General features: G+C 39.7%; 1 protein-coding gene across 3 annotated transcripts in view; it reads left to right on the plus strand.

The window, feature by feature from the left end:
• kcnab1a (potassium voltage-gated channel subfamily A regulatory beta subunit 1a) overlaps window positions 1–15740 on the plus strand; it is a 322363-nt gene that overhangs the window by 280649 nt on the left and 25974 nt on the right. For all 3 annotated transcript variants that reach the window (XM_063045804.1, XM_063045805.1, XM_063045803.1), the window contains exons 7-8: window positions 7233–7276; window positions 8358–8444. In XM_063045804.1, coding sequence (XP_062901874.1) covers window positions 7233–7276; window positions 8358–8444 — 131 coding nt within the window. The remainder of the gene's footprint in view (window positions 1–7232; window positions 7277–8357; window positions 8445–15740) is intronic.

Genomic DNA, 15740 nt, shown 5'->3' on the forward strand with positions numbered 1-15740 from the left:
CTCTGTTTGTTCAGAGGCAGTTAATCTGTTTGGTTTAATTTTTAAAAATTTTTTTTCGCTTTATATGAGGGCAGAAAAGTTTTTTTTCGGTTTAATTAATATGGTTGCCAATTTTTTTCTAACTGCGTCATTCCTTTCTTTTTCCCTTGGGATTCTGGGTGGTTATTTCCTCTGCATCATTTTACGTATTTCCTTTGAGGCCTTAAACTTTGTTGTTTTCAAACGTACTTTTTGTAGTTTTCCTTGTTAGTTTATGCTAATAGTCTCATTTTCTTGTTCAACTATACAGTCTGTTGTTGGTTAACGGTTTTCTTTATATTTACCTGTTTTTTCTTTGTATTATATCGTGTTTGCTTTAATCGGTGTACTTTTTTAAAATTTCTCTACTGTTTTATAACTTTAGCTGATCCTCTTATAGATACACTTTTTTTTAGTGAGTGTCTAGCGGAAGTGATGGGGGTAGTTCTAGTGCTTGCTTCTTTCTGGCTGGTCTATCTTAGATTTAACTTTGGGGGTTCGGGGGGGTGGTGGGAGGGGCTTCACTTTTTAGTTTTTTTTCTTGGGCTACTTACATTACCGAAGTATTGGTCGCGTTCTCCTTCCCATTATCTTTCGTTTGTTCTGTTCCCTTTCTGGGTGCGTGGGTCGAACCTATTGTCAATCCTCCTTTTTTTGCGGGTTGACTTTAGGGTTTATGGAGTCCACTATTAATTTTGTCTCTTGGAATACTAATGGTCTTAATCATCCAATAAAAAGGAAAAAAGTTTTTAAAGTATTCCGGAGACTTAACGCACATGTTCTATTTTTACAAGAGACCCATGTGCGGAGGGGGGACAGATTACGTTTTTTCAAATTCTGGAAGGATCATCACTTTAATTCGAATTCCAACGCTAAGATTCGAGGAGTTTCTATTTTTATAGATCCCTCAATCACTTTTGTACAACACAATATTATTTTTGATCCGAATGGCAGATTTCTATTGGTTAGTGGTCTACTCTTTAATAAAAAGGTAGCTTTGGTTAACGTTTATGCTCCTAACATGGACTGTCCGGAATTTTACAAATCATTATTTAATTTGTTCCCGAATTTGAATGAGTTTTCACTAATTTGGGGCGGGCATTTTAATACTTGTTTATCTCCATCTTTGGATCGTTCGGCTCCTTTACGGACCTTACCCAATAAATCTGCAACCTTGATTAACTCATTCCTTTCAGATTCCGGGTCGACGGACATTTGGCGTTTTTTGCATCCCCAGGAAAAAGATTTTTCTTTTTTCTCACATGTTCATCGTTCCTATTCAAGAATTGATTTTTTTTTTATTGACTCTCGTCTTATTTCTTCAGTGGTTAAATGTGAATATGACTCTATAACCATTTCAGATCATGCTCCACTTAATCTTTCTATTAAAATACTGGCCAACACACAAAATAATAGACAATGGCATTTTAATTCGCTGTTGCTTCAGGACTTGGATTTTGTTAACTTTATGAATGAACAGATTGATCTCTTTTTTACAATCAACTATACAGAAGATATTTCTATGAACATCCTTTGGGATACTTTTAAAGGTTATATTTGTGGTCAGATCATCTCGTACTCTGCTGCTTTGAGGAAGAGGTTGAAGGGCGAGGAGCTGGTTATTGTAGACAAGATTAAGGAAATTGATAAGATATATGCTACAGCTCCCTCTGAGAAGTTGTATAAACAAAGAACTGAACTTCAAATGGAACACAGTTTGTTACTTTCGTCCTCGATTGCAAATCAATTAATGAAAACAAGAAGCGAATTTTATATACATAGTGACAAAGTTGGTAAACTGTTGGCTAATCAGTTGAAGACTAACTATTCTAAATTTCAAATTAATCAGATTTATAATCAAAAAGATCAACTGATATTTGATCAAGCTGAGATTAATCAATCCTTTTTTGATTTTTATTCCGCCTTATATCAATCAGAGTTTCCACGAGACTCTAAATATATGTATGACTTTTTTAGATAACCTAGATTTCCCTAAGATTTCACATGATATATCTTCTATGCTAGACACTTCCTTTACTACTGATGAGATTAAGAATGTTATTTTCTCTATGAGCCCGGGGAAAGCTCCTGGACCTGATGGGTTTACCGTGGAATTTTATAAATGTTTTGCACCTTCACTAATCCCTTGGCTATTCAAGGTTCTGGAGGCCTCATTAAAACTTGGTAAACTTCCTGAATCCTTCTATAGAGCATCGATCTCTTTAATTTCTAAGGTAAGGACATGCTTGGCACGGCATTGTGGGCCGAAGAACCTGTATTGCACTGTAGATTTTCTATGTTTCTGATGTTAAGTCAGACCTTCATGTCATGTATTCATCTCGGGTTGGCTGGTCCTCCTGAGCTCATCACTATCTTTATTGCAATATTATTCTAATTTGTTCTGTGGGACTGTGTTCCCATGTCCTTGCTCTAAGTAATTATACATAAATTATACAAGACTGTGCAAAACAAGCCATTGGTGTAAATAGGAGGTAAGTACAAGGTAGCCCATGGTAAAATATTACACCTGAGGAATGCCAGTAGTGATATTGTGGGGCAGGGTGTTTGACCTCCAATAATCACGTTGTCTACAACAGCAAAGTACGAAGTATATGTGTTTGCCCACTAATGCCCATGATATTAGTTTTAAAAGGGCTTCCCAGTGTTGCACTCAGCCAAGCATTGCCTTGATGTTGTGGACAGTTCGTCTCATCTCGACCAAGGAATTCAGAAATTTAATCCATTTTCATGACAGGAGCCAGGTGCTTTTGACCAGGGCTCCCCAACCTTTTTCGCACTGCAGACCAGTTTCATATTGACAATAATCTTGCGAACCCGCCGACCGGGTGTGGGGGCTGGGCGGTGGTAGGGTTGCCAACGGACAAGAGTAGTAATCAAATGCATTGGGTTTACCCCGAGAAAGACTACAATGACCATGAAGCCTTGCGCGGGCACCACTATGCATGCGTGATTTGCGCATGCGTGTACGTGCCGATTTTTTTCTACAAATCGGTTTTGGCGATTCTTTCAGGGGTGGGGGTGCTAATCACGAACGCAATATAGGTGACAAGTGGCTAATACACTCAATTTTGTTTCTAAAAGTGTTTATCTAACGAATTTAATATTAAACACACAGTGCATATTTTCCTCGCATGAATATAGCGATAAGTCAATTATCAGGGGAGCTTGAAGTAAGTGTTGAACGAACTTCCCGTAGAAGTGGTATAGGCAGGTTCGATATTATCATTTAAAGAAAAATTGGATGGGTATATGGACAGGAAAGGAATGGAGGGTTATGGGCTGAGTGCAGGTCGGTGGGACTAGATGAGAATAGCGTTTGGCACGGACTAGAAGGGCAGAGGTCGCCTGTTTCTGTGCTGTAATTGTTATATGGTTATATAAGTCAATAGCATCATAACATTTTAAGTAATGTTTGGATATTGAACACACAGCACATATTTTCCCCGTATGAACATATAAAATCATTGCAACATACCAATATCGCTGAATCAGTGGGAGCCCTGGGCTTGTTTTCCTGCAACAAGACGGTCCTATCGAGGGGTGATGGGAGACAGCGATACTCGAAGGGGGTTCCTTATGTCCACTGTATTCTGCAATTTAGTTTTCATTGCATTCATTGCAGAGATATGTTGGAAATGGAAGCAAGGTTTTCAGTGCTTTCGTGGCTATCTCAGGATATTTAGCTTTGACTTTGATCCAGACTGCCGGCAGAGATGTTATGTCAAACATGCTTTTCAGCCGGCCGTCATTTGCAAGCTCGAGGAGTTGATCTCCTTCCCGCGCTGACATGGATGACGCGTGCGTAATGACCTCGCGTGTGTTCAAGCTCAACGGTGGGTGTGACAGGGAATGAGGAAAGGTGCAGCTGACTCCTATCGCCAAATCATATCGTTTCCTCGCAGCCTGGTAGCGCATGCTTTGCGGCCCAGTACCGGTCCGCGGCCCAGTGGTTGGGGACCACTGCTTTTGACAATGCAAACTGGGCATGGGTGCACAGTTTATTAAAGGTTAAGTTTTAACCCTTTTCAAAATACCATCTATCACTTTGTTGATAGTTGAGAGTGGATGGCAAGTATTGCTCTGATTTTGGGGGTGGTTTGTCAGGTAATGCCAGTGTTGTCTCTGCATTGTAGAAACTTGGCCAGAGGCACAGCTAATTCAGGGTCATAAACCAACGATAATTCTTCAGCTGGGATATTGCTTTTGCTGTATTCATTGCTGCTGCCATTTCTTTGTCACTGGCAGAAGCGCTGTTTCTGTAACGGTTGAAATAGAGATGGAACATCCATTCAGCAATTTTGACTGATCTTCAGATTGTATGAAATTGGAGTGATTGGAATTGGAGGGGTAATGGCTGTCAGTACTGGGATACAGTGAGTTGGTGCCTGTATTAGAACAGATACAGAAATATTGTCAAAAATGCGCAAGCTGAATCACCCTTACTTCTGTAATCTTCTTAAAGATTTGTAAAAAATTCTACTGTATTTTTCAATTTATTTATTTATTTATTGTGAAGCAGCACGGAATGGCCCTTTGAGCTGCACCACCCAGAAACCCCTGATTTAACCTTAGCCTAATCACAGGACAATTTACAATGACCAATTGAACTACCAACTGGTAGGTCTTTGGACTGTGGGAGGAAACTGGAGTACCCGGTGGAAACCAACACGGTCACGGGGAGAACATATAAATTCCTTACCAACAGCGGCGGGAATTGAACCCAGGTCAGTGGTACTGTAATAGCGCCACACTGACCACTGTGCTACCGTGCCTCCCCAGAAGTAGTGTTTCCTTCTAATCACTGAGGCACCAAGGGACATTCTAACACAAAGTGATTTGGAGAAATAATGGAAACTTAGATCTGAAAGATATGAATTTCTCAGAAGAGACCAAGTACTCAGATAACAGTAGCCACGTGTTGTCTCTGTACTGACCCATTTAAACCCTCGTGACTATTAGTCACTACACAATACATCTTCCAAGGATCCTTAGTCATTGGTTGCCAGAGAGCCTCTGGTATGAAGAACATTTTTTTGGTACACAGTGTGTGTGTGTGTGTGTGCCTGGAATGCACTACAAGGAGGTTGGTGGTAGAGAGAAATAGAGGAGTTAATGAGGCTATTGGAGAGACACGTGAATCTGGAGAGAATGAAGGGATATGATCCATGTAGAGGCAGAGGGACTGGTTTAATTAGACATCTAATAAATTAATCTAAATCAGCACATATTGTGGGCCAAAGGTCCTGTTCTATGTTCCATGTTCAATCACAGGCCAGGAAATTACACATTCCACTAAGAAGGAAAGGTAAGTCTATGTGCTGGGGATTTTTTTTAAGTACAGTTTAGCAGTCCATATTCCTCCATGTTTAAAATTCTTGATTGGCTTTAAAAATAAACACAATGGGTTCCATGGTTAGTGAAATAAGCTTCTCTTGGCTAGGAGTTTACCTCAACTTCACTCAACTCTGCAGGAGTTGAGTGAGGGTGCTTCCAGTAAGATGGCATTGCGCTTGGTCATAGCTGCCTATCTCGGTCCGAACAAAGGTGCAAATGTCCGTCCTTCAGCTGTTTTTATAAACACAAGACACTGGTGGATATGAAGAACGTTAAGTCCTGTAGGTCTACTCCACTGGCAAGTTGCTCGATAACAATGGAGCTGGATTTGTTGCAGACCGTGATGCAGCCTGCTACGGGAAGGCTTCAGAGGCAGTGCGTGGAGGGAGGGGCGCAGCCCAACAAACGGCAAAACCGATGGTCTTGGTCACTTTTCTAGTGATCACAAGTCCCTGTCGGACATTGATCAATGTAGAATATTGCAGGTCTGGCTTACTCTAGCTCTAACAATAGGCACTTACTGTATTTCTAACTTTGTGTGTAGGAATCAGGTATTGAACTGCTTTGGTTTCTAAGTTCAGGATTTGCTAATATGTATTGATATGCATGTTTGGTTTGTATTCATTTGATCTTAAGTGAAGAAGAAACTGAATATTAAATAATGCTATGGTATTTTATTGACTAACAACAGTAATATGCATCCCATCTTCCATGGGCACATGTTTACATTCAGTGGATCCGTATTCAGAATCAGCCAAAAACAAATACCTTTAGGAACTCAGCAGGTCAGGCAGTATCCATCAAAATATATCCATGTTTAGGGCCAAGACCCCTCTTCAGGACCAGAAAGGAAGGAGAAAAGTGTCAGAATAAAGAGGTGGCGGAGAGAAGGAGGATAGCTAGAAGCTGATAGGTGAAGCCAGGTGGGGGGGAAAGGTTAAGGGCTGGAGATATCGAGTGCTCCCCACACAGCCCCTTGTACACTGGTAAGACCCGTTGTAAATGGGGGAACCACTTCATCGAGCACCTCTGCTGCATCAGTGGCCCAACATTTTAATTTCTATTCCCAGGATGGAGGAGCAACACTTCATGTTCCATTTAGTAGCCTCCAGCTTGATAGCATGCATATCGATTTCTCCTTCTGGTAAAAAAAAAATCCCTCCCTTTCCCCTCTCCCGTGGAGGGTCAGACACCCTGAGCCGATTGACTGGTCCTGGACTTATTTTCCATCTGGCATAGTTTGCATTTTGTTGTTTGATTGTTGGGGGTTTTGTATTGCTATATTTACGCTCTATTCTTGGTTGGTGCGGCTGTAACGAAACCAAATTTCCCTTGGGATTAATAAAGTATATCTATCTATCTATTCTCACCTGCCTATCACCTCCCCCTGGTGCACTTCCTCCTTCCTTTTCTCCTATGGTCCACCTTCCTCTCTCAGATTCCTTCATCTCCAGCCCTTCACCTTTCCCACCTACCTAGCTTCACCTATCACCTTCTAGCTAGCCTCCTTCCCCTAGTACCACCTTTTTATTCGGGCATCTTTCCCCTTCCTTTCCAGTGCTGAAGAAGGGTCTTGGCCCGAAACATCAACTCTTTGTTCATTTCCTTGAATGCTGCCTAACCTGCTGAGTTCCTCCAGGATTTTTTTGTGTGTTGCTTTGGATATCCAGCATCTGCAGTATTTCTTCTGTTTAACAAATATCTATAGCACTTATAGTTTGAAAAGCTGTAAGAATGTATCTTTGGACATAAAAAATTGATGAATGAGAAAAACTTGATTTACTTGTTCAGCCACTGGAAGTGTTGGAATTATTATTTATTACATGAAAACTATAACATGTCTTAAATCTCATCCACAGGGCTGAGACTGAAAGAGGTCTTTCTCGAAAACATATTATTGAAGGTACAGTGTCTGATAGAGCATAATTCACAAATTTTGCCGTCTTTGACAATTTTACTCTGATTCTGTAAATCTGTTCATGTGAAGTATTATATACAAATGCCAGGAATTCTACTTAACTGTCAGATTGGAATTATACTGCTTATTGAAGGGGTAGGTATAAATATTGTAACAGGGAGTTTTGAGGAATAATGATCAATCTTGGCTATGTGATGGTCTTGAATCTGTATCACTGATCCTCCCACTCATGTACTGCTAGACGAAGCGTGGTTGTGACAGTTCCTTTCTGATTTTGTTGGTTGATACTGTACGTTCAGACTTTTGCACAATACATAGAAAGAAGTATTAATACAGAAGCATACATGTTTAGATTTTTAATTTCCTTCTACTAGGCAACTTATTTCAGCCTGAATGTTCATTAGTGATGCTTTGTAATTTGGATGCAGGGAACATACAACATGTGCAACAGGATAAGGCAATCGTCCCATTTTCTCTTCCCCTCTAAAAAGGAGCATCCACCATAATGAAATGGTTGACTACTGTATTTTCAGAAATCTGTCTACAAACAGAGTTAATTTAGTAGCTGTGAAGCCAATTTACAGGCTTGTAGTGGCAACATACCTATGATGCAATCCCTATGATTAGTCCAGGTATTAAATGAAAGAATTGGTGTTGCTAATTTCAACCTACTCCATGTGAAGGAGCCAGTTTAATAGCTACAGGGAAACCTGGGAGGCAGATGAATAGAGCTGCATTCAACCTTGGTTGTAAACTCCTCCTTTGTGTCTTTCAGATGATTTATTATATTTTTAACCTCCACATTGCAAATCTAACTTAATAGCATCATGTGCAATCTGTTAATTCATTTCATAAGGTGTTTTGGGGGCATTTGAAATACAAAAATTCAAGAAAAATGCTTAATGTTATTCCTCATTTGGTGGGGATTGTGTTGAAGATGGTGGAACATGTTGAATATTGACAATGGCAGGCTCCTGCCATTGACTGAGCAGATTATCACAAAGAGTAGTCTGCATTTATTGGCTGAATGATCATTCCTACTGACAGATTTTTGCTCTACTTTCAGGTTTAAAGGCTTCTCTGCAGAGAATGCAACTCGAGTATGTTGATGTTGTATTTGCTAATCGACCAGACACCAACACTCCAATGGAAGGTCAGTTATGCTTCATTTTAAAGCTCAATGTGTTTTTGTTGTACAAGTTCTTAATAAGGATGGCAAAAATAAACCTACAAAATAGGTGTCTTGACCAAAAGCAAATTGTTCCACATAGCCAATTCCTGCATTTTAAAAAATTGTATCACACGATCACTGGCTGTTAACTACTGTATTTGAAAATGTCTGAATAAATTGGCTTTTTTTACCCAGCTATGTTATACAAATAAAGTATTAATTATTATTGTCATATGCTATTAGATTGTTGAACAATCAAAACTATAATAATAAGGAAGTTACTTCAGTCTTTGCAGCAAAATGATCAGATTTAGCATTCCACTTGGTGTTTGCATATGAGATGCCTGTACAGGGAGGGGAAGGACTGCCCATTGATGTGTAAGGTGTGTTGAATGCTTGTGAATCTTTAGTCAGAGTTCTACAATTGTTCAATTAATCTTCTGGGGCACCTTCCATAAAATAATCTGCCTCTTACTTTTGTTGCAGTTTGTAAAGCTTCCTGTAATGTTCCTCATCAAAAAGAGGCACCAAGATAGCGTAGCAACACACATCAAAGTTGCCGGTGAACGCAGCAGGCCAGGCAGCATCTCTAGGAAGAGGTACAGTCGACAAGATAGCGTAGTAGTTAGTGCAGCACTATTACAGGTTGGAGTGTCGGAGTTCATTCCCGACATCGTCTGTAAGGAATCTGTACGTCCTCCCTGTGGAATGCATGAGAGTGCTCACAATCCAAAGAAGTACAGGTTAGTAGGTTAATTGAGCATTGTAAATTGTCCCATGACCAGGCTAAGGTTAAATCAGGGATTGCTGGGCGGTGTGGCTGAAAGAGCTGGAACGGCCTATTCCACACTGTATCTCAATAAATCTCAAAAATAAATAAATAACCCGGTCTTCACTCTCTATCCTTAACCCTGCTTACCTTGTCTTTTTATTCTGTGGTTGGTGCCCTGTCTCGGAAGAATTGGAAGCAACTTTTGACTGTGATGAGTGTAGTTTCAGGGTTTATGGAAATAACCACCTGCTCTGCAATTAGCCTGGTAGTCCTTGTGTTGTGTATAAAGGGCAGGAAAACAGAATGTTTGCCAGTTTCCCATCTGCACTCGAACTGAAAACGACCTTGTAGATGTTATAGAAATATCACATCATTGGTGTGTTATCCCAGAAAAGGCATGCATATTGTGTTAAATAGACGAAGAACATGGAATACCGAACAGTGCCGCACAGGAAAAAATCCCTTCAGCACACGATGTAGTGAGGAGAAGAGTTTGGGATTCTTTCATTGGTATTCTTCAAAAATTTATTGATTAATAATCCAATAAGAGAGATGTAGCTTAAAAAAACATACCTTTCAGAATCATGAAATCCATGCCTGTGTGAAGCCCTGATGTGAGACATATAGAGCTCAACAACATCAAGGAAGCTGAGGGGGTTAGTCAGATTGTACAACATGACTAAGAGATAAAATCTAATGTTGCTGCATAGGAAACGGTTGTTAAGTTTGTAGTGGAGCTGACTCATGCTGATTTGCTCTAGTTATTTCGTCTGTTCGGCCACTTTTTTCCTGGTCAGTTTCTACTCCATTTAATACTTATTTTCTGAGCAGCTAAATGATTCACTTGCCTCTTTAAGTTTGTCATGCAGTCAGTTTGAGAATACATGTAATGTTTTGAAAATCCTATCAGATATTCATACAAAGCCTTTTCATATACAGTATTTAACTGCAGAAAGCCATAAACTCTCCGCTAGAAGCCTTAAAATGCTTTAGTGCTGTGGGATATGTGACCTGCCACATTTTAATGTTGACCATAGATTCTGGCAGCCTTTCCAATATATCGTCTGAGTGTGCAATGACTCTCACTAGAAGGAGGATTCTTTTGCTATAGACACCGTTTTGTAATCCAGCTGCCTTGAGCACCATCTTTGTTGTAATAACCTATAATCTGCGATACTATCAGGACTATGAAAAAGTAGTGGATTTTGTAATTCTGGGCACTGAAGTAATGCAGTAGCAAAAATCCTGAGGCAAAATAAGAGTGTAGCAGAAGAGCTGCCAATATCAGGTACACTAAGCAATGTCGATCTAAACAGCAGATGATACAAAGGTTGGTGCTGTTGTGGATAGTTTGGAAGTTTGTCATAGGTTGCAACAGGACATTGGTAGGATGCAGAGCTGGACAGGTAGGTGGTAGGTGGAGTTCAATTGGAAAGGTGTGAAGTGATTCACTTTGGAAGGTCAAACCTGAAGGCAGAATGCCGGGTTAATGGGAGGATTCTTAGCAGTGTGGACAAACAGAGGGATCTTGGAGTTCACATCTGTAGATCACTCAAAGTAGCCGCACAAGTTGATAGAGTGATTAAAGGGAGTACTGAAGACTTGTGCTAATCAACTGGTTGGTGTGTTCACTGATCTTTTTGAACTCTCACATCTGTAGTCTGAGGTACCCATCTGCTTCAAGCAGGCTTCAGTTATACCAGTGCCCAAGAAGAACGTGGTAACCTGCCTCAAAGACTATCGTCCAGTAGCAATTACATCCCCTGTGACGAAGAGCTTTGAGAGGTTGGTGATGAAACATATCAACTCTTGCCTGTGGAGTGACTTGGGGCTGCTCCAGTTTGCTTATCCACACAACAGATCTACAGCAGAAACTGTTTCATTGGCTTGTCACTCAACCCTGGAACATCTGGACAGTGAAGATACATACATTAAGGTGCTCTTTGTTGACTACAGCTCTGCATTCAATACTATCATTCCCTCAAACTAATCATTAGCTCCAAGACCTAGGTCTCAATACTTCCTTGTACAATTGGATCCTCAATTTCCTCACTTGCAGACACTGGTCAGTTCAGACCGGCAACAACATCTCCATTAGCATAGGTGCACCACAAGGCTGTGGGCTTAGACCCCTGGTCTACTCGCTTTATACTTAAGAGTGTGAAGTTAACACAGCTCCAATGCCATATTTAAGTTTGCTGATGGCACCATTGTCATTGGCCTGATCAAAGGTTTAACAAATCAGCATATAGGAGGGAGATTGAAAATCTGGTTTTGCCTCTCACTCAAAGTCATCAAAACCAAAGTGTTTTGAGGAGGAAACTGGAGTCCATGAGGCAGTCCTCATCAGAGGGGGAAGAGTGTTAGCAACTTTAAATTCCTCAACATTATAACTTATGACAATTTGTCCTGGGTCCTACACACAGCTGCCAGTACAAGAAGGCATGTCAGTGCCTCTACTTTCTTAGAAGTTTGTGAAAATTTGGCTTGTCAACTAGAACTTTGATGAACTTCTGCAGATGCGTGGTGGACAGTATTCTGAGTGGTTGTATCATGGTCTAGTGTAGAAACACCAACACCCTTGAATGGAAAAGCCTGCAAAAAGTGGTGGATATGGCCCAGTCCATCACAGATGAAGCCCTCTCCACCATTGAGCACATCTACATGAAGCTTTGTGGCAGGACAGCAACATCCATCAGGACCCCACCGCCCAGGCCATGCTCTTTTCTCGTTGCTGCCATCGGGAAAGGGGTACAAGAGCTGCAGGTCCCACACCACTAGGAACAGTGAGGGCCAACAGAGCAAAGTTCAAAGTCAAAGTTTAAAGTTTAGGAACAGTTATTTCCCTTCAACCATCAAGCTTTTGAACTAGAGGGGTAACTTCACTCACCCCAACTCTGAAATGGTTCCACAACCTATGGACTCACTTGTTCTCAATATTTATTGCCTATTTATTTATCATTATTATTTTGTTTTTCTTTCTCTTTTAGTCTTTTTTCACATTGGTTGTTTGTTCATCTTTGTGGTTTTCCACTGACTATATTTTGTTTATTTGTATTTACTGTGTATTCTCACAAGAAAATGAATCTCAGGGTTGTATATAGTGACATCTATGCACTTTGATAACTTTTGAACTTTGATTATGGACTTTGCTCGATTGGCCTTCATTAGTTAGAGGGTTGAATTCAAGATCCATGGTAATGCTGCAGCTCTATAAAGCTCTGGCTAACTCTGGAGTATTATTTTCAGTTCTGGTTGCCTCACTATAGGAAGGATGCGTACAGCAGGTTTACCAGGATGCTCTCGGGTTAGAAGGCATGTCTTCAGAGGATAAGCTAATGGCCTTTCTCTTTGGAGAGAGGGAGGATGAGAGGTGAATTGTGCGAGGTGTACAAAATGATAGAGTGGACAGGCAAAGACTTTTTCCCAGGGCGGAAATGGCTAATACCAGGCACTCTTCAGCAGATGGCTGAAAGCAGAATAGAGGGCTGTGCGGGAGGGAAGGGTTGGATTAATCATGGAGTAGGTTAAAGGGTCAGACCAACATTGTGGTCCAAAGGGCCTGTACAGTGTTGTTATGTTCTATGTAAATCTTTAATAAAATTGGCTGTATATTTCATTGTTGTCAAAGTATATTAAATGGTCTGGATTTATTATATGAAAAATAACTGAAGAGATTCATCAATATATTCCTGGTTCTGTGTAGATTTTAAAGTGTTACACAAAAATAAATATAGTGATATATCACTTGTGGTTCAAACACATACATCCAGGGAATTCTCTGCACCTGATGTTTGTAAGCATATTATAGCAAACCCATTTACTGCAACAACACACACAAAGTGTCGGAGGAACTCAGCAAGTCAGGCAGTATCTGTGGAGGGGAATAAACAGGTGATATTTCAGACCCATTTATAGCCAAGTTATTTTTCAACTTTAAAATAAAAACAGAAGATGTTGTAAATATTCAGCCAGTCGGCATGCATCTGTGAGAAGTGAAACAGAGCTAATATTTAATCAACAGTGTGAATAATTCCAACATCTGTTTTAGCTTTAAATTTCCAGCAAGGCTTTTGAAGGCTATTCAAATACCCACATATTTAGAATTTCCATTTATATCTTTTACTCATGCTTATTCAGGCTCTTTTCGAAAAAATAACTCTGGAATATCACTTGGTAGAAATAATACTGAATAGCCAGAACTAAACAAATCTGAGAATGCGGAGTTGACCCTTATTTCCGTTATCATTGTGTTGAAGACGTATCTGGAATAACTCAGGGATTAACAAATAGGCATAAACTCCTAATAATTAGAACAATTGTTATCGCTTGTTTTGAATTACTGAGTTATAAAGAAACTACAAGTTATTGGCTCATTTGATCAGTTACTTCTCAACGTCTCCTCATGTGGACATTTCACGTTTGCTGGAAGTTGCAGATTTCCATGTATGAATGCAAAAATACTCAATTTACTCAGATTTTTTTTCCTTTCTGAGCACTTTTATGGGCTTGTTCCATTGCAGGGCTTACTAGGAGTCCAGTGAGGGGAATGAAAGGTTGCAACAAATAACCAGCACTACTTCTTAGAAATCCACTCATTTCGATGGAATTTAAGGAGTTACGATAAAACTTCACAATTCTAAATTTTTGAGATAATTTTTTTTAAATTTGTTTTAGGTTTCTTGCTCATTCTCCGATTTTTTTTTCAGGTTTTTTAAATTTCTAAATTCCAGAAATACTTTATTCATATTTTTGATTGGGGAAAGGGAGACAAAGCTTGCTAGTACATTTTCAGCAATTTTGTACTCTGTTTTCCCTTAATATTACCAAGCAGGAAAACATACTCAGAAGCAAAAGCGTCTTTAAGTTTGGAACTAATTTTGTCTGGGAAATTCTGCAACTTAAATCATTGGTTATGATGCAGGTACTTTGTATCTAATAACAGTATATTAGTAGATGATAAAGAAACAAGTAACATAAAGACAAGTTAATTATGGATCTACTGAGGAGAGAGAATAAAGAGTCAGTTAATCTATAATCTCGTACAGAGCAAAGACTAAATCTCTTAATATGATCAGAGTAGCAGGAAGCTGAGAAGCAAACGCCAGCACTTCACAGAGGTACAGAACATCGAAATACCCCTACTTCACAAACTTAAATATTAAGGGGGATGAGTTAGATATTCCCAGACATTTAGTGAACATACAAGACAATGCATAACAAATACTGCTTTGCTGCTATTAGTAAGTCGAGATAGGTCAAAAGCCACCCCCCCCTCCCCCACAATCTCCCGCTTCGTTTGAGAGACCATTTGCCTTTCTGCATTCTGGAAATTACATATCAAAGCCTAAGATTTGAAACTCTTCTACCAAACCTTAATCAGTAAATACAGCAGCAGAGGACGATGGTAACACAACTAAACTGGGTGTGGGGGGAAACAATTTTTTCTCTGCCAGTGAAGTGCAAAGCTGTGACTGTAAATAGAACATCAGCGTTCTTTTCAGATGAGCAAAAATAATCTTCCTGGACCTTTGCTGTCCAGACAATACACTGCTGCTGTGAAAAAGGTGGAATAGTTTTGGATGAACAATTAAATTGGCACTTCATCTGTTCTCAGAGGTGAATGTCAAAGATCCCATAATGTGATACTGAAGAAAGACTGGAGAGTTATTCTTTGACTTGGACAATATTCATGCCTTGCCTCAATTAACAGCGAAATAAACATGACTTATCATATAGTTCTTATATACATTGGCTACCATGGTTCTCGTTTTTGCTACATTCCAGTGCACCATTGGCTTTGTGCTATCTTGAAGTTCTTGGGGGTGTCATGTAAATGTGAGTCCTTTCTCTCTTCAACATAATCAAATCATTTTTCATAATTGATCGTGGACATTGAGTATAGACCTTTGAATAATTTAGTCCAAATGATCGGTGGTAACTCTATTCTCTCACAAAATGATTTGTGAGGCTATAGTGTGAAACCTTTTATGAGTATCTTCCTTAATTACTGTACTGTATTCAGGTTAGAATTACTCATGTTCAGTAGCCTAGCACAATGATCTTGGACATCTATTAGTTACTTTTCATGAGTGCATATACTCTGTAATTAATTCTCTTGAATAAATAACCTGAAGTATGGTACAGGAGGAGGAAATGCAGTTTTAATCACAAAACAGAGGCAGGGCTGATTAACTTACAAGTATTTTGCTGTATCCATGATTTGATAACTATCTATATCTATATCTATGATTAGCAGCTTCCAGGGTTTAACATTTATGTTTAACTGCTTAGTAGCAGCTCAACTGAGATAATAGACAGGTTTATCAGGCCCCAGAGAGTGCAATTATCATAAATCATGAAGCAAGCAAATCCGCCGAGGCTTAGTTTGAGAAACAGCGGTTGGGAGCCATTTAAGACCAAGCAGGGTATCCATACAGTTAAACAAAAACATTATCACCTTGCTTGCCACAACAGTAATCATGCAGTTTTCCTAGTAAAACAAG

Source organism: Mobula hypostoma, chromosome 4 (assembly GCF_963921235.1).
Source record: "Mobula hypostoma chromosome 4, sMobHyp1.1, whole genome shotgun sequence".
Classification (NCBI taxonomy): Eukaryota; Metazoa; Chordata; class Chondrichthyes; order Myliobatiformes; family Myliobatidae; genus Mobula; species Mobula hypostoma.